This window comes from Nycticebus coucang, chromosome 14 (assembly GCF_027406575.1).
Source record: "Nycticebus coucang isolate mNycCou1 chromosome 14, mNycCou1.pri, whole genome shotgun sequence".
NCBI classification, from domain to species: Eukaryota; Metazoa; Chordata; class Mammalia; order Primates; family Lorisidae; genus Nycticebus; species Nycticebus coucang.
The window spans coordinates 54,708,473-54,728,866 of NC_069793.1; the positions used below are offsets into that span (position 1 = coordinate 54,708,473).

At 38.1% G+C, this 20,394-nt stretch overlaps 1 protein-coding gene across 5 annotated transcripts in view; it reads left to right on the top strand.

The window, feature by feature from the left end:
- Positions 1-20,394, top strand: part of SBF2 (SET binding factor 2) — a 471,093-nt gene that overhangs the window by 368,331 nt on the left and 82,368 nt on the right. For all 5 annotated transcript variants that reach the window (XM_053560079.1, XM_053560081.1, XM_053560083.1 and 2 more), the window contains 5 exons: positions 9,572-9,742; positions 11,528-11,787; positions 16,712-16,884; positions 17,657-17,730; positions 19,368-19,563. In XM_053560079.1, the coding sequence (XP_053416054.1) occupies positions 9,572-9,742; positions 11,528-11,787; positions 16,712-16,884; positions 17,657-17,730; positions 19,368-19,563 (874 nt within the window). The remainder of the gene's footprint in view (positions 1-9,571; positions 9,743-11,527; positions 11,788-16,711; positions 16,885-17,656; positions 17,731-19,367; positions 19,564-20,394) is intronic.

Here is a 20,394-nt window from a genome sequence, read left to right on the forward strand (position 1 = left end):
AAACTTTTTACATTTATAAAACAATTGTAAATTTGAGTAACTAGATATATTTAAACGTCGATAATTAAATTAACCACCTCCCTACAGTGACCACCTTCTTAAGTTGACCTAATTTTCATGGAATAGGCATGCACCACCTGTGTGTATTAGTACAGTATGCCTCGTTCTTTATGTTGACCTCCTCTGTGTATTGACCAGTTTGCTTCGGTCCCTTGGGTGGTCAACCTATAGAGGTTCTGTATTTGATGCTAAAGAATTATTTTGACTGATAAATAATTATACATAGAGAGGGTCTGAAAATGTATGCACATTTTAAGGGGAAAAACTGTCTTAAAATTATAATACTCAAGATACTGTTTGTTATCTTGTATATTGTATATGGTATCTCTTGTAATTGCAGAAGTCAAATGTAATTTGAGTATTACAAGTTTAATACAGTTTTTTCCTTTCTTAAAATGTGTATGCATTTTTGGCACACCCTCTGTATTTACACAGTGCTCGGGATATTTTGATACATGCATACATACAACGTGTAATTAGCATATCCATCACTCAAACACTTACCCTTGCTTTGGGTTAGAAACATTTCAAATCTTTTCTTCTAGCTATTTTGGAATATACAGTAAATTATTTTGAAGTATAGTCATGCTACTGTGCTATCAAACACTAGAACTTATTCCTTCTCTCCAACTGTATTTTGTACCCATTAACCAACCTTTTTATTCCCCCTTTCCTCATCATTCCCAACCTCTGGTAACCATCATTCTACTCTACCTCCACGAGATGAACTTCTTTTGCTCACACATAAATAAGAGTAAGAACATGTGATATTTCTCTTTCTGTACCTGGCTTATTTCATTTAACATAATGACCCCCAGTTCCATCTATGTTGCTGCAAATGACAGGATTTCATCTTTATTATGGCTTTTGTATATATACATTTGTTATGTATATATGCACCACATTTCTCCATCCATTTCTCCGTCGATGAACATTTAGGTTGGTTTCATATCCTGGCTATCTGGATAGTGCAGCGGTGAACATAGGCATGCAGACATCTCTTCAATATACTGATTTTATTTCTTTTGGATATATATCTAGCAGTGGGGTTGCTAGATCCTGTGGTAGCTTTATTTTTAGTTTTTGAGAAACCTCCATACTGTTTTCAATAGTGACTGTACTAATTTACTTTCCTACCAGCAGTGTGCTAGCATTCTCCTTTCTCTGTATCCTTGCCACCATCTGTATTTTTTTTTTCTTTTTGATAATGGCAATTTAAACTGGACTGACATGATAACACATTGTGGTTTTGATTTAAATTTCTCTTATGTTTGGTGATATTGAGCATTTTTTTTATATTCCTGTTAACCATTTGTGTGTCATCTTTTCCAAAATTTCTATTCAGTTCATTTGCCCCTTTTTAATGGGATTTTTTGCTATTGAGTTGTTCAGGTACTTTATATGGTATGATTATTAAATCCTGTGTTGGATAGATACTTTGCAGTTATTTTCTCCCATTCTGTTTTTTCTGCTTATTTCATTTCCTTTTATACTGATTTAATCCCATGTGTCCATTTTTGCTTTTGCTGCCTGTACTTTTGAGATCTTACCCCAAAAAAACCTTTGCCCAGAGTACTCTAATATTTTCTTTTAGTGATTTCATATTTTTAGGTCATATATTTAAGTCTTTATATTGTTTTGATTTGATTTTTGTATGAAGTGAGAGACAGGGGTCTAGTTTAATTTTCCTGCATATGATGTCCAGTTTTCCTAGCATTGTTTATTAAAGAGACTGTTCTTTCCCCATTGAATGTTCTTGATGCCTTTATTGAAAATTAGTTGGCTGTAAATACATGGATTTATTTCTGGGTTCTCTAGTCTGTTCTGGGTCTGTGTGTCTGTTTTTATGCCATTACCATACTGTTTTGGTTACTGTAGCTTTGTAGTATATTTTGAAGGCATATAGTCTCCAACTTTGATTTTTTTTTAGTCTTTTTGCTTATAATTGCTTTGCTATTCAGGGTCTTCTATGGCTCTATATGAATCTTAGGATTTTTTTCTAGTCTTTAAAAAATGTCATTGGTATTTTGATAGAGATTGCATGGAATCTGTAGATTGCTTTTAGTAGTATGGTCATTTTCTTTTCTTTTTTTTTTTTTTTTTTTTTGTGGTTTTTTGGCCGGGGCTGGGTTTGAACCCACCACCTCTGGCATGTGGGACTGGCGCCCTACTCCTTGAGCCACAGGCACCACCCGTAGTATGGTCATTTTCATAATATTTTTCTAATCCATGAACATGGGATGTCTTTCCATTTTTTTGTGACTTTTTCAATTTATTTTATCATGTAGTTTTCCTTGTAGAGATCTTCACCTTCTTGGTTAAATTTATTCCTAGGTATTTTTTTTTTTAAGCTATTACAAGTGGGATTGCTTTCTTTTTTTTTCCACTACTTTATCATTGGTGTATAGAAATGATACTGATTCTTGTATGTTAATTTGTATCCTACTGCTTTACTGGATTTGCTTATCAATCAAACAGTTTTTTGGTGGAGATTTTAGGGTTACATAGAAGATCATATTCTCTGCAAATAGGGACAGTTTGGTTTCCTTCTTTCCAATTTGAATGTTCTTTATTTCTTTCCCTTGCCTAATTTCTCTAGCTAGGAATTCCTGATATTAAAGAATTATTGTTAATTTTTTTTAAACTGTGGATCTGCAAAATATCCACATGAAATAATTTTTTTACCAGAAATGTAACAAATATATAATAACCCCAAAATACATATCAGTACAAATAACAATAGGAATTATTGTGTTTCTTGGGACCCTTCTCAAGTAATTCTAAGCCATATTAAATGGTACTGAAACTATAATCAAAAGTTGAGAGTTGACATATATGATGATATTTGTGCACCATTCTTTATAATAGCAAAAAGTTGGGAATAACACAAATGGCTATTAACAGGAACAAAGAAATGCTATACAATAGAATTCCATGCAGTAGTTAAGTTGTGCAGTGTTAAAAAGCTAGACTCTATAGCTCAACTACCTGAAATTTGAATCCCAGCTCTGGCTGTGCCACTACATGGTGGTTTTCCTTTAGACAAAGTTAAGTTTTACTTTGTGGCTCTGTTTCTTCAACTTTAAACAGGTGAAATAATAGCACTCCTCTCAACAGGTCATAAAGTTGCGATGAGGATTAGTTATTTGATAAATATTCATGGTGAGAACTCAGTACATGTTGCTTATGATAATTCTTATTACTTGAATAAATCTAACAACATAATGTGTGAAAACCAAGTTGAAGAATTAAACACAATATTGTACCATTTATATAACATTTTAAAAACCTGTCAAAATGGGGGTACACATTAGGAGGAATTTGGCAGGATCATGTGTGTTTTTTTGAGAATACCAAACTGAGGCAAAGGACTTGATAGTAGTCTTTCATTTGATTTCTCCTAATTTCTGGACCACAAAGGAAAGAAATCAATTTATCCTCTGATTTCTCACTATTTCCTAAGCAACTGAAGATAGAATCAATCACTAGAAGGATAGTGGTTTAAAAATGAACTTCAATCCTGTCATTCCAACTAGTAACATTAATAGAACCTCACAGGTCAAATGAATACTGGGCAATGCTGGTGGATGAATATACTTCTCATGCAGAAATTGCATGCATGGCTCTTCTTTAGCAAGCCCGTGGAGGTTTAGCCCGTTCTAAATTTAAAGATGCTGGCTCTGTTCAATCTCTGAGTATCAGGTAGCAGAATAAGAAGACTACAGAAGATGGGCACAATGATCTCTATTTAACTAAATGGATTACTTGCTGTTCTATAAACCCCCTGACTAATGAAGACAGAGTCCTGAATGCTCCATTGCTTTCAGGACATTCTCTTTCTGTCCCTACTAACTGAGTTGTATGTTTATAAAAGCCAGCTGTGTTTTTGTCCCAATTAATTACATGTTTTTATTAAATATTGCATAAATATGAGTCATATACATGAAGATATTCAATAAGGGATAAAATAAAACCTGCAATATAACTTGTATTTTCTTTATGGATATATACAGGTAGATAAACAAAATAAGAATGATACATACCTAATTCAGGATAATTGTCATCTCTAGGATAGGAGAGAAATAGGATCAGGAGACGTATACCTTGAACCTCAAGTCTGCAACGTATATTCTTTGTTTAAAGAAGGCAGCAGAGGAGAAGAGAGATACAAAGCAATTTTCTTTAAGACAGGGTCTCTGTTGCCTAGGCTAGAGTGCAGTGGCGTCATTAAAGCTTACTGTATCCTCAAACTTCTGGGCTCAAGCAATCCTCCTGTCTCAGCCTTCCAAGTAGCTGGAAGTACAGGCGCATGCTACCATGCCTGGCTAGTTTTATTTAACATGTATTTTGTATATCTTGTAGAGTCAGGATCTCACTATATTGCCCAGGCTGATCGCAAACTTCTGGCCTCAAGAGATCCTTCCACCTTAGCCTCTCAAAGTGCTAGGATTATAGGCATGAGCCAGTACACCCAGACACACAAGTGTGTTTAAGGTTTGATAAAGCCGGGTTTTGGAAACATATTTTTCTCACACCTGTCAGTTAGGGTGGAAACTTACTAGGTGTTCATGGCAGGTTGGAAAAAGAACTCTCACACAGGGATTAGGAAAGAAAGAAGTAGAAAGCTTATTTGTACAAAGCTTCCTTTGCTTCCAAAGGAAGAAAAGAAGGAGGAAGGGAAAGAAAGAAAAACAGAGACAGAAGATGGACAAGGGAGAGGGGAGTGGGAGAGAGAGGCCACAGCAAGAAAGAAGGGAGAAAGTGCCAGGTAGTTGAGAAAAAGTGGCTGGTGTTGTAAAAGGTAAAAATGGCTTTGTTTCCTCTGCTTTAGCAAACTGATAATGGAAGCCAGGAAGCTGTTGCAGGTGTTCTTGCTGGCTTATCTGAGTCCTTGGGATCTGGTTCGGATGAGAACTAAGGCCAGAGAGTTGGAGCAAAGAGTTCACACCCCTGCTGTCCTATTAGAGCTCTTCAAAGCTTGCCCAGAGATAACAAGTTAGGCCACAGGTGTTTTATTTAAACAAAACAAAGAGAGTAGTGTGTTGTGAGTTTTCTCTTCTGAGGGGCAATTATGTACTGTGAGTTTCATTTTCCCGTTAGATAGGTAAGGCTACCCCTCACTGTCTTCTTTTAGTTTGTTTCTGAAGACTAAGCAGTTCCAAAATTCATCCAAAAATGCTCTAAAATTAATTTTTAAAGCGACTTAATATTTGGACAAGGTTAGGCAAGAGTAGAATCACAAAAGGACTTGCTAGCACTATCCCCAAACTATGCAGTGAGGTACACTTATATTGCAGGGACCAGATCTGCATAGGAAATACGCAGCCACCTAGGCAGTGAATCTCTACATTATTCTTCATTACATACTCATGGATGGAGTCTTGCTGTCTAGCTTTCTTTACTGAAATCTAGTTTCCCCTGAGCTCGCTCATTGGAGCCTTGGGCCTGGGGAGCAAACATGTCTAGCCAGACAGGCCTTAGGCAGGCTCCTCATACTGACATCCTAACCTTTCCCTTTCCCATCTCATCTCTTAGATTATTTATATCCATTTATTTGGATTTGAACCTGGCCCTGTTGGTTGGTGAGCCCGGGAGTTTATTCTTCATATCCTGTCCCATGCTGGGTTTCCTCTGACAGCTTTGTGGAAAATGAATGGCATTGCTTAATCTAGTGCTGTCAGGGCTATTTTTTCTAGATAAGGAAGGAAGTCAACACATTCTTAAACATCTCATAAAATCTCATGGCACAATATCACTTGTTTCTTTAGGACAGAATCATAAAAATTATTATGAAATGTAAAGTAAATATTGTTACCAGAATTGAAAGAAAACAAAAAGATGTCATTTGACAAAAGCATTCCCACCTACCAATACCACACTCATGGGTGGATTAAATCTCATCTTTGCACAAAATAAAAGATTATGAAGGTGGTATGCACAGTAGTTTGGGAAACCATCTTGGGAAAGATTGTTTTTCAAACCAGAGAAATGATTAGAATTAGGAGATAGTTTTATCCACAGATGCTTATTTTATTTCCTAAAACTACTGCTACTATCACAGGTGATCCTGAATCTGAAACCCTGCCCCTACAAAGTCTCATTACATCTTTCTCTACATAGTTATTTTACAGTTCTGTTTATAGAATATCTTCATTTTTTTTTATCTTACAGAAACGATGTACAGTAATGGAGAACTTTATTTCTATTCTCATCTCTTCTCATCTTGCTATGTGACCTTGGAAAAATCTGTTTTGTTGTTTTTTGTTTTTTGTTTTTAAAGTCTCTCAAATGTGCCGTGAACACATACAGTATTCACCTTGCTATCCACTTTCTACCCAACCAGACGGCAGAGTTCCAGTTTTTGCAATTTCTCTATCAAGCCATGATGGAGTCCAGGTAGAATAAGGTGCTACTGCCCTCTGCTGGTTCCTAGAACACACCTGCCCATCAGTGCAGTGACCCTGTTCGTCATAAAACTGAGAAACACAGTGCCCCTTGCATTTGGTTGAGCAGACATAGCAAGAAACCACCAAGAAAAAAAAGGCAAATTACATGTTTGGAAAAATAATAATATTTTAAGTATTGGGATATTATTTACTTGTTACGTACATATCAGGAAATAGTTTTATCCACAGGTGCTTTTCTCTGTTTACTGAAACTCCTGCTACTATCACAGATGCCATAGCCACCAAAATTGTTTGTCTAAAACACTTCTGGTCCCACGCATTTCAGATGTGGGATACTCTGTAATAGCATCTAAATGTACCAAGGAAGGTAAATACGCAGCATCAGTGAAAAAAATACTGAAGGAGAAAGGCAGGGCTTGGTTACATCCTCAGATCCCTGTATAACTCTATTAGGTTTTAATAAAAGATCTATAACCAATAACTTTTTGGTGTGTCGATTATCCTAAAACAACTTTGTGAGAAACTGATAAGAATTTGTTAAGAGCTCAGATTTTTTTTGAACTTACCTGTATTAATACCATTTTAGGACTCAAAAATTTTTAGAGTTGCTTTTCATTATATTATAATGCATTAATAAGAACAATACATTTCTTGACTACACTCATGGGAGAGACAGTTGCGAATTATGTTTTTAATCTTACTTGACTTTTGTGCCTTTAAAATCTCTTTGAGAATAGGCTCATGCATTGCTACTGAAGTAACTGTTAGTTCTTAAAGGACTAAAAAGTGAAGGAGGAAAAAGTGTGTGACCCACAAGCCAAGTGTCTTCATTCAGGATATAAAGGCTTGTAATTCATAGTGTATGTGGCTTCTGCTTATGTGCTCACAAAACCACATACATTTTGTCCGTGATTTCCCATAAATAGATAGGTCCATGATTTCCCATAGATAGTAGCAGAGTCATAAATGAGCAGACAGGCATTACGAAGTCCAACAGTGACCCTCGTGTGCCTTCCACTCGGGGGACTCCTGACTTGTGCTTCATGGTCAGCCCCAACCTATAGCCACATGATAGGGGGATTGGGGGTTGTAGCCAGTCACCTCAGCAGCAGTACATAGTCCTATCTTGGAATGCAGGACATAAGAGATTTGATAGGCCAAATCATAGTCACCCTGCTTCTGACCACACAAGTACTACATGGTGCATTGCCTATTACAGCTCTAGACCAAAAAGAAAATTATTATGTATTGATCATATAACTTTTACCAGATATCTTATATATCTGGTATGCAAGGACTATCTGGGAAGTGTCCAGGCATGTAATATGGAAAATCAAGGCATACATGACCGGATACTTTCAGGTCCGCCCTTATATATCCCTAAGAAATGAAGCAGCTTTTGCTGCGTGCTGTTTTGTGTATAACTTTATAGTAATCTTCAGGGTCCAACATTTCAGGATTAGCTTATTAAATTGTTTCAAAAGAAAATTTATTAGAAACTTTAGTTCTACTTACAAAAAACAGATGAACTCAATTCCAAAGAATAAAATGCCCCCCATGCCTATCGATTGAAAATGGCACCTGCTGCTTCTTGAGAAAAGATAAACTTTTAAAAATGTGGAAACATCGTTAACTTTTAGAGATAAAAGCAGTGGCTATTAAAACATGACCCAAATCATTAACTGAAATTTGGTGATATAAATTATCTTCAAAATAAAAAATGCAATGTTATGTAAAGTTTTTTCAGTGGTTTCAAAGCAGTATATTGCTTAGAGAAATGAAATCATAAAGTAGGGGAAAAACAAACGTGCTAACTGGCACTTAATTTGGCATTTAATTATTTTATAATTAATAATTCCAGTTCTTTTGGAAGACAGTTTGGTGTAATAAAAATGGCAGGGGCTTTGGAACCAAACAAACTTTGGGCTGGCAACCCATTTCCACTTTCATACAATGTTATATGGCCCTGGTTAATCACTTAAACCTCCCTGAACTCTCTTTCTTAAATTGGGAATAACAATGTGCATTTTATAAGACTTTCAGTATTAACTTAGATATATGAATATATATAAAATGCCTACCAATTGCCTGCAGAGTTCATTTTCTTTCCCTCTGTTATTAATCACCTCTTGAGTTTACTCTTACTATGAAGCCCTGCAGGAAGTCCTGGAAAAGGAGGTTTTATCTTGCCATGCCCAGATTTAGTTACCAGAAAATGTTATTGAAGGCCAGGGCAGTCTTCCAGGAAGTATGTGAGGCAAGCAGCAGATTTTATGAGGAGGTCATGGGCTAGCGGGTACAGTAGGAAAAGTGGAGTTCCTCTGAAGTCTCAAATTCATGACGTGCCCTCATTCTGTGTGGAAGGCCAAGCCGTAGGGTCACTCACATTTCAATTAGTGCCTTTAAAAAATATGTACCCTAAAATCGGTAGAAGAAATTTTAAATTGTCTGGAGTTTTATGTTTAGGTTGTAATGGATTTCATTATATGTCCTAATTATAGTATTTTTTTGTTTGTTTTCTTTTAGAGACAGAGTATCACTTTGTCACTCTTGGTAGAGTGCTGTAGCTTCACAGCTCACAGCAACCTCCAGCTCTTGGGCTTAGGCTATTGTCTTGCCTCAGCCTCCCAAGTAGCTGGGACTACAAGCGCCCACCACAACGCCCGGCTATTTTTTTGTTGCAGTTTGGCCGGGGCTGGGTTTGAACCCACCACCCTCAGTTTATGGGGCTGGCACCCTATTCACTGAGCCACAGGCACCACCTAATTTTAGTAATATTTACCAACTTTACAGTGCCTACTATACACACTATAATAAAAATTTTCATATATTCTCTAATTCATGTGGTAACAACTTTGATTTTTAGCTGTTACTAAAATGCCCATTTTAATAGATAAAGTGACAGACCCCTCAAAGATTTAATAGCAAGCCCAAAGTTGCCAGTTAAAAAGGAACAAGTTGCTGATGGCTAAATGTGTACTGGCATAAGATATTCTTTAGAGAAATCCTTCAATCACATCTGTGATTAACTGTGGCCCCTGTGACCTTGTTAACTGGCATAACTCTACCACCACCATAGTAATGGATATTGTGTGTTCTCACAGAAACTTGCCCCTGGAGTCAGCCAGTTTGCTTACACCTGTGTACAGGAGCACCCCATCTGGACGAATCAGCAGTTTTGGGAGACAACCTTTTACAATGCAGTGCAGGAACAGGTTCGCTCCCTTTATCTCTCAGCCAAGGACGACAATCATGCCCCACATCCGAAACAAAAGGTAAGGAAAGAAACAAACAGAAAGATACTGTGTGTTGCCAGCTCCTGGCTTTAAGGAAGGTTTTATACAGGTGTTCCCAGGGCAAAAGGAAATCTAGCCACTTCCTACCAATGTATTTGGGGTTGATTTTAGGGAGCCTTGTGGTAAGCATCTTTCTTCTGTTAATTTCTGACAATATGTTTTTCCATAATAACTTCTTAATATAGTTCTTTAGCACAAGCATTATTTTAATAAATTTTAATAAATAAGAATCCTGCAGAAACAGTTATATGAAGTTGAATAGGAAGAGCAAACCTAAAATACCTAGGCATACATCCCTAGGCAACTAACTTCCCTGAAAGAAATGTCAAATTAAGTTAATTGACTCTAAAATAAATGTAAAATTTAGTAGTTTTGCTCAAAAGGAAGCCAGTAATAAAGTGGCATTCTTTTAGGGATGATCTGTATATGTTTCTGTATATTTTATCAACATAAAATATTTTTAAGAAAAGTACATCAAAAAATATTTTAAAATAAAGAAAATTATTTTTAGGCAGCTCCCATAGCTCAGTGGGTAGGGCGCCAGCCACATACACTGAGGCTGGCGAGTTCGAACCCGGCCCGAGCCTGACAAACAACAATGACAACTACAACAACAACAAAATAACCAGGTGTTGTGGCGGGCACCTGTAGTCCCAGCTACTTGGGAGGCTGAGGCAAGAGAATTGCTTAAGCCCAAGAGTTTGAGGTTGCTGTGAGCTGTGACACTACAGCACTCTACCGAGGGCGACATAGTAAGACTCTGTCTAAAAAAAAAGAAAAGAAAAGAAAATTATTTTTAATTTGAAAGAGTGGTTTGTTGGCTGTCTGGTTTGGGGCAAGTCATGTTACTTCTCTATGCCTTCTTTCCTTATTGGTAAAGTGAATAGATCCGTTGATTATAAGATTTTAATGTCACAATACATGCAAAGTGCTTTGAAGAGTTCCTGGGATATAGTTAATAATAAGTGTTAGAAATGACCATCCTCAGGAATTGAATTTAAAGCAGCCTGGAAGACTGATTGTCTTTATACTCTAATTGGGTTGGTGGGGTGCTTTTGATAGTTTTTTTAAGCAGCTGTAATGTTAATATTGATTTATCTCAAAAGTATTCATTGAGCAAATGCATGTCACTCCTTTTATGTCATCCATTCTAAAGAAGCCCGTCTCAGAGCTCTAGTTTAGGTACAAGTGAGACCATAAATGTACCAGCTCTTCATGAGAGTCACAGTGCTTTGCTACTGCTTCCTTGGGTCTGGCATATGCTTCCACTCAAGGCCTGGTAGATCTGGGAAAAAAGACTAAGTTCTGTTTTGTGGTGGTTATGTTTTGCTATGTTTACATTTTTACTAACCTAGATATTTAATATAAAAGTTATTTAAAACATTTATGGTTTTAGGCTGGGCCCAGTGGCTCACACCTGTAAACTTAGCGCTCTGGGAGGCCAAGGCAGGTGGATTGCCTGAGCTCACAGGTTCAAGACCAGCCTGAGCCAGAGTGAGACCTCATCTCTAAAAATAGCCAGGCATTGTGGTGGGCACCTATAGTCCCAAGTACTTGGGAAGCTGAGGCAAGAGAATCACTTGAGCCCAAGAGTTTGAAGTTACTAAGAGCTATGAGTAGCTCAGCCCCTTACCAAGGGTGACAAAGTGAGACTCTGTCTAAAAAAAGAAGTAAAAAATAAAAAAAAAAAAAAAACATTTACGTTTTTTGAAGTTATGTGAAGTGGTAGATGTTCTCTTTGGATTGTGTTGCTTTGTTATTTAGGATAAGCTTCCTGAGGACCAGTATCAGAAGACAGCAATGGACCTGGCAGCCGAGCAGCTACGCCTTTGGCCTACTTTGAGCAAGTCGACTCAGCAAGAGCTGGTACAACACGAGGAAAGCACCGTCTTCAGTCAGGCCATCCACTTTGCAAACCTCATGGTCAACCTGCTCGTTCCACTAGACACAAGTAAGAACAAGCTCCTAAGAACGTCAGCACCAGGTGACTGGGAGAGCGGAAGCAACAGCATCGTCACAAACAGGTACTGGAACATGGGCACACAGAGATCCTCCTGCTACTCTTCTTAGGACCCTCTTGGCTTAGCCAAGAATATAAAGCATTTGGGACAAATATTGCTGTACATATTTCAAAAAATAACCATTTTCCTCACCTCTTCTCTCTAAAAGAGTAATTTCATCGTATTATTCAACCACCTCCCACACCCTCTTTTATAATTCAACTTTCCAAAGTCTCAGCCACAATTAAACCAGCCCTTCTGTCACTTTCTGCCGAAGCAATTTGCAAAAAATTTGCTCTGAAAAATTACTAGCAAGAATCTTTTGCCAAAGTGACTATTTGTTTCCCGGCCCTCCCTTTCCTCAACTTTATAGTCATGGCCTCAACCATTCCTTACTCTCTACCATCCAATGACTTTGCAACTTTGAGAATAAAACCCCAAATCTTTACCATGTCCTACGAGCCCTAACAGGATCTGACCTTATTTCTTATCACTCTCTGTCAATTAAACTGGTCTCCCTGCTGACACTAATCCTTAAATACTCCATACAGATTATAGCCTCATGTCTTTTATACTGGTTATTCCCTCATTCTGGAACACTCTCCCGGAAACAGTCACAGGAATCACTCTCTCACTTTATTTATTTATTTTTTTTATTGTTGGGGATTCATCGAGGGTACAAAGAACCAGGTTACACTGATTGCTTGTGTTAGATCACTGGTTCTCAACCTTCCTAATGCCACAACCCTTTAATACAGTTCCTCATGTTGTGGTGACCCCCAAGCATAAAATTATTTTTGTTGCTACTTCATAACTGTAATTTTGCTACTGTTATGAATCATAATGTTAATATCTGATATGCAGGATGTTCTTAGGTGACCCCTGTGAAAGGGTCACTCGACCCCCAAAGGAGTCACGACCCACAGGTTGAGAGCCACTGTGTTAAAGACCCTCTTATAATAGTGTTGTGCCCCCAAAAGGTGAACCACCCCTCATGAGCCCCCCCTTCTTCCTCTCTCTGTTCTCCCCATCCCCCATTCCCCACCAGTGCTATGTCATTAATTGTCCTCATATGAGAATTGAGTACATAGGATTCTTGTTTCTCCATTCTTGTGATGCTTTGCTAAGAATATGTTCCACTTCCATCTAGGTTAATACAAAAGATGCAAAGTCTCCATCTTTTTTAGTGACTGAATAGTATTCCATGGTATACCTGTCCCACAGCTTGTTGATCCATTGCTGGACTGGGGGCATTTAGGATGTTTCCACATTTTGGCGATGTAAATTGAGCTGCAATAAACAAGTGCAGGTGCCCATATGGTAAAAGGATTTTTTTTTTCTTCTGGGTAGATGCCCAGTAATGGGATTGCAGGATCAAATGGGAGGTCTAGTTCGAGTTCTTTGAGGGTTCTCCATACTTCCTTCCAAAAAGGTTGTATTAGTTTGCAGTGCCACCAGCAGTGTAAAAGTGTTCCCTTCTCTCCACATCCACGCCAGCATCTGCAGTTTTGAGAGTTTGTAATGTGGGCCATTCTCACTGGGTTTAGATGATATCTCAGGGTGGTTTTGATTTGCATTTTTCTAATAATTAAAGACGATGGGCATTTTTCCACGTTTGTTAGCCATTTGTCTGTTTTCTTTAGAGAAGGTTCTATTCATCTCTCTTGCCCAGTGGTATAAAGGATTGTTGGCTCTTTTTATGTTGCTTAATTTGAGTTCCCTGTCGATCCTAGTTATTAAGCTTTTATCTGATTCAAAATATGCAAATATCCTTTCCCCTTGGGTAGGTTGTCTATCTGCTTTGGTTGTTGTCTCCTTAGCTGTACAGAAGCTTTTCATTTTAAGTCCCATTTGTTTATTTTTGTTGTTGCAATTGCCATGGGAATCTTCCTCATAAAGTCTTTCCCCAGGCCAATAGCTTCAAGTGTTTCCCCATATTTTCTTTGAGGATTTTTATTGTTTCATGCCTTAGATTTAGGTCTTTTATCCATCTTGAATCAATTTTTGTGAGTGGAGAAAGGTACAGGTCCAGTTTCAGTCTTTTACATGTGGATAACCAGTTCTCCCAGCTCCATTTATTGAATAGGGATTCTTTACTCCCCCCCCCCACCCCCGTGTATGTCCTTGATTGGTTTATCGAAGATTAGGTGGCTATAAGATGTTAGTTTCATCTCCTTGTTTTCTATGCAGTTCCAGATGTCTATGTCTCTATTTTTGTGCCAATACCACACTGTTTTAATCACTATCGCCTTGTAGTACAGCTTAAAGTCTGATAGGCCGATGCCCCTGGCTTTGTTTTTATTACTAAGAATTGCCTTGACTATACAGGGTTTTTTCTGATTCCATACAAAATGAAGAAATTATTTTTTACTAGTCTTGAAAGTATGATGTTGGTCTTTTTTTTTTTTTTGAGACAGAGTTTCACTATGTTGCCCTCAGTAGAGTGCTGTAGCGTCACAGCTCACAGCAACCTCAAACTCTTGGGCTCAGGGCAGTGCCTGTGGCTCAGTGAGCAGGGCGCCGGCCCCATATGCCGAGGGTGGTGGGTTCAGACCCAGCCCTGGCCAAACTGCAACAACAAAAAAATAGCCAGGCATTGTGGCGGGCACCTGTAGTCCCAGCTGCTCTGGAGGCTGAGGCAAGAGAATCACATAAGCCCAGGAGCTGGAGGTTGCTGTGAGCTGTGTGATGCCACGGCACTCTACCAAGGGCGGTACAGTGAGACTCTATCTCTACAAAAAAAATAAAAAATAAAAAAAACTCTAGGGCTCAAGTGATTTTCTTGCCTCAGCCTCCCAAGTAACTGTGACTACAGATGCCTGCCACAACGCCCTAGGTATTTCATTTACTCTCTCACTTTATTTAAGTCTCTGCTCAAACATTACCTACCCAGAGAAGCCCACTCACTCAGTCTTCTATCTTGCATTATTTTCTTTTATGACATTTTCTACAACCTGATTTATATCATATATTTGCTTATTATTGTCTCCTTTATCTATGTTTTTCATTGCCGTATCCCCAGGATCTTTGCATACAGTAAGGTATTCAATAAATATTTGATTGATCAAATGATTAAATGAATGAATAAACGAAAAGAAATAGGAATACAAAATGAAACTACAAAAAGAGGAATAAAATAATCAGGGGATAGATGAGAAACTTGATACAGGAAGAAATAAGAGATCTATCTCTGCATGGACTGTATGGTACAAAATGCCGACTCCAAGCTGTCTAGTCTGGAAGATCAGAAACTTCACCCAACAGTAATGAAATTCTATCCTTTTTTTTTTTTTTGAGGCAGAATCTTACTGTGTTGCCCTCGGTAGAGTGCAGTGGCGTCACAGCTTACAGCAACCTCAAACTCTTGGGCTCAAGCAATTCTTTTCCCTCAGCCACCCAAGTAGCTGGGACTACAGATGCCACAGTGCCCGGCTATTTTTTTGTTGTAGTTGTCGTTGTTTGTCAGCCTTGGGCCAGGTTTGAACCTGCCAGCCCCGGTGTATGTGGCCGGCACCCTAACCACTGAGCACAGGCACTAACCCTGAAGTTCTGTCCTTTTTAAGGCCTCAGTGACGTATGCTCTAATGGCCCTGTAGTTGTTACAGCTCTCCTAAATTATTCACCTGAGGCTCTTTCAGGCAGCTCTTCTTCTCTTCCCACTCTCAATTTCTCTGCCAAACTCTTCATACTTGGAAAGCTTAGACACAAGCCTAAATCTCTGAACCTTCCCTCTCACTCTCCCTAACGTAGGTATTTCATTTCTGTCAGAAGCACCTAAAAGTTTCTGATCTTCCAGACTAGACAGCTTGGAGTCGGCATTTTGTACCATACAGTCCATGCACAGATAGATCTCTTATTTCTTCCTGTATCAAGTTTCTCATCTATCCCCTGATTATTTTATTCCTCTTTTTGTAGTTTCATTTTGTATTCCTCTTTCTGTAATTATCTGACCTACTGCCAAAGAATCTTCATGAAATAACGCTTTCACGTTTCTTTATTGCTTATCATTCCACAAGACTCTTTCACCAATCTGGGTTCATCTGCCTGATTTTTAAGATCTTCTTCAGTCTGTCCCCAGCTTTATCTCCCACTGCCAGTCAAGTTAATCTCTGTTATGACCAAAAATTATTTTCCTTTTCTTTTAAAGTTATCGTTATAGATGACCATACTCTCTCAAAGTCTGCATAGTGAGTAGCTAAGACACCTCAGTCCTTTAATAGTTTAGGATGATGTGATGACCATATTCTTTGCTTAGGTTTACTTCAACACTGATTTAGCTATTGTGGTTGGCTTTGGAGGAAAGACAAGAAAGTTGGTTAGAACAAACAAATGAGTCTTTTCCATGATTAGCAATCTAATTTGCTGAGTAGTAGAAGCTGAATAAACAACAAGGGAAGAGATCGAGCTTTTACATCTGCTCCATTTCAAATGTGTTCCCTTCTCTTGCATGATTTTATCACCTAGAGAAGAATGATGGCTTCAAATTGGCCAAATGGGTTGTAATTCACTGAGAGAGAGATAAATTCTGGCAAGAAAATGGTTCATAGGACAGTTTGATCCTTCTATATAGAAGAACATGCTCATTTCTGAGAAAAGTTACTTAATTTTGCCTACCAGGTAACATTTCCCCAGTTGCCAGAGATAACTGTATTACTTTTTTGGCTCTATTTAGTAATTAATTAGAAGGACAAGTTGTTTAGAAGGCTCAGGTGGAAGATAATAAATGCTTTATTTTCTATGGTTCCTGTGTTCCTTTTGGGAGAATGACAGAAAATATTCCTTACAGAAACAAATCCGCGTCCAAAGGATAATGCCTTACAGTGTTTTCCAAATATAAAGACAAGTAGAACATTGAGCACATTTTGATTACTATACAAATTGACTATCAGGTAGTAGTCATTTGTTGCATTTGAGTACTAACCATGACTTCTTTCCTTGATTGTCTTAGTATTGCAGGAAGTGTAGCAGAGAGCTATGATACAGAGAGTGGGTTTGAAGATTCAGAGAATAATGACATTGCCAATTCTGTTGTGCGGTTCATTACTCGATTTATTGACAAAGTTTGTACAGAGAGTGGAGTTACTCAGGATCACATCAAGAGTCTTCATTGCATGATACCAGGTAATCACTTTGCAAATATTAGAGAATCACAATGTTGGGGATAATTGAGTTGTAGTGCCAAACCTGAGGTATGTAAGTCACTACGGAAGTTTTGAGACAGACTGTGTTATGGTCCATTATTTCACTTCCAAGAAACACAGTCAATAGCATCCTTTCTGATTCACCTGTCCAGTTTCAGCTTGCTCAGCTTATCATTGTTGCTGGGAAGGCTTCACTTGTTTCTATCCATGTGTATTTTACATCATTAAAAAATAACTGCTGCTTCCCCATGCCCAGCCCCTGGTAACCTCTGACTTATTTCCTGTCTTTATGAAGTTGCCTATTCTTGATACTTCATGTAAGTGGAATCATTTATATTCGTACTTTGATATCTGGCTAATTTCACTTAGCATAATATTTTCAGGGTTCATCTATGTTGTAGCATGTATCAGAACATCGTTCCTTTTTACAGCTAACTATATTCCATTGTCTGGATAGTCCACATTTTGTTTATCCATTCGTCTGTTAATGGACACTTGGGTTCTTTCCACCTTTGGGCTATTATGAATAACACTGCTGTGAACATTCACAAACAAGCATCTCTGCCCTTGATTGCTTTCCTTTGGGATACATACATACCTAGGGGTGGAATTACTGTATTACATGGTAATTCTAAGTTTAACCTTTTGAGAAACTACTAAGTGTTGATTAGTTTTTGATTCTAAAACATCCAAAATTTGTTCTTATTCTACGTGTCTGTGCTCTTTTATTTGAATACTGTGACTCATCCTAGGAATTGTAGCCATGCACATTGAGACCCTGGAAGCAGTACATAGAGAAAGCAGAAGACTTCCACCTATACAGAAGGTAATTATTCCAAACTACATGCTTTTAGGCTGTAACATCAATTTTTGGTTTTTGGGGTTTTTTTTGAGACACAGTTTCACTTGTGTTGCCCTCGGTAGAGTGCTATGGCATCACAGCTCACAGCAACCTCCAACTCCTGGGCTCAAGCAATTCTCCTGCCTCTGCCTCCCAGGTAGCTGGGGCTATAGGTGCCCACCACAACACAACCATCTATTTTTTGGTTGTAGTTGTCATTGTTCGGCAGGCCCGGGCCAGATTTGAACCCACCAGCTCTGGTGTATGGGCCGCTACCTTAGCCGCTTGAGCTACAGGCACCACCCAACAGTTCTAACTTCTAAGCCGAACCCAAGATTTTATGCTGTGCCTACTTCCCCCTGAAAAGGGATTTAAGGCAATTACCATAAAACACCAGGTCTCTGAATCTGGCTGTGCATCAGAAGCAGCTGGGAAGTCTATTAAAAATTTAGTCTTGGGCGGCGCCTGTGGCTCAAGGAGTAGGGCGCCGGTCCCATATGCCGGAGGTGGTGGGTTCAAACCCAGCCCCGGCCAAAAAAAAAAAAAAAAATTTTAGTCTTGAACCCCACCCCAGCCTCCTGAATCAGAGTACTCTGCAGCATGGCCTGGGAATCTGTATGTTAACAGGACTTCCAAATGATTATTTTGCAGCTAATCTGGCACCAGTAGTCTAGGGCTCAGGGTCCTCTTGCTAGTATAACAGAACTATTAAAAATAAATTCAAAGGAGAGATCAGAAACCGGATAAGTAGAAAGAGAATTTTATCAGAAACCTGAGACAGTGATCATTAATCTTTGGCTTTACATTTAGCTCTAAGAAATTTAGTAAAAAAAAAAAAGAAAAGAATAGTCTGATTTATATAGTTTTTATTGCATAGTAAAAAATAATTATGTTAGACCTTCAGGAGAGATTTTTTTTTTCCTATCCCCAAATTCTTCATAGGAGTTTATCGTATGGTTCCTCATATAAAGGGCACCAACCGAGTCAAGATTTCCTAAGTTGTGTAAATGAATTCATTACATGGCTAAGAAGGACCGCTCTTTTTAAAAACTCATCCATTTTTTCAAGTGTTTGTTTTTTCAGTTTATAAAAGTAATAATGTTCTATGTATAAAATTAAAGCATGAAAGAAATACACATTGTACAAAGTGAAAGGCCTCTGTAATTCCCCCATCCTACCCCTGACTTCACCTTTAACAACAGTAGCACCACCGTTAACAGTTTGATTCATATTCTTACAAATTCTTTTCTTTTTCCAAAAATGAGAACAGAATATATGTACTGGTTTCCAACTTGCTTTTTTAACTTAACAATGTATTCTGAATATCTTTCTGTGTTAACACTAAGTCTACATTATTTTTTTAAAAGTTGAAAAATGTTCCATTGAATGGATATTTCAAACATTTGTGTTATTGCCCAATGTTTTTACTGGTAACAAGCAATTCTGCAAAGAATCTTTTCCCATTTGGATGTACAAACTTCATTTCTTCCTCCTACCAAATCTGCTTTTTTATTTATCTTTCTGAGAAGTCTGTCTTAAGTTTTTCAGGTATATAACTGAAAAGACCTTGGTGTAAGTGTTAGAAACCTCACAAAATTTTAAAATATTTTCTTTGTTGTAAGCCCAAGATTCTTAGACCTGCTCTGCTACCAGGAGAAGAAATTGTTTGTGAAGGTCTTCGAGTCCTACTGGATCCTGATGGAAGAGAAGAAGCTACGGGAGGTCTTCTTGGAGGCCCTCAGCTCCTGCCAGCAGAAGGAGCCTTGTTCCTCACCACATACAGAATTCTCTTCAGAGGGACTCCCCATGATCAGCTAGGTATGACTCATGATATGCCATCAGAGCACAGGCATCTGTGTGGTACATGAGGTTTTGATTCACTTTGGGTACAGTAATTTGAAGATGATTTCAAATCCAAAGTAAGCTTTTTGCCACACAGGTATTTGTCTGTCAAAGCTAATGATACTCTGGGTCATAGATTTTTACCTGAAGAATAAAAAGTATCTTCTAAACAATAAATCAAGGGTTCATTTGCTGAAACAATTTTGTGAGGCAGAGTGTTAAAACCTAGGGATATTTGCTATATCTAATTGCTAAATATGTCCCCTGCTGATGTGCCCCAGCTTCTGAGTCCACTAGTTAACCTTAACCGTAAGGCTAAGGTCTTCCAGACACATGATCCTTCTTGTGGAAGAATATGCTAAGGATCACTAATCCCACTTCCCTCTTATCCCATTTCAGTTAACCCCACTTCCCGCTTAGCAGATGACTTCTCTTCCATTCACCAAACTCCCATAACTTCTATTTTCTACTACTCTATATAACCTTCTGTATTAGAAAGAAATAACATGCCCTATTCAAAAACAATATGCATTATCTTAAATTCACTGTAATCTCTCTATAAAATATCTTCATTGATAGGAAAAGCACATAAGGTTTTGGGCAAAACTATTGGAGTCCAAGTCATAAAGTTCAGATTTGGACTGCTACTGACCAGTCTTGATAGCTTAAGTCACCTAACCTCTCTGGACTTCATTTTCCTCTTTTATAAAATTAGAGAATTAGGCTTTCATTGGTGATAATTCAAGAATTCTGATGATAAGGTTGAGTGGTTTTCAACCTTAGCTGCATATTTGAATTAGCTGAGAA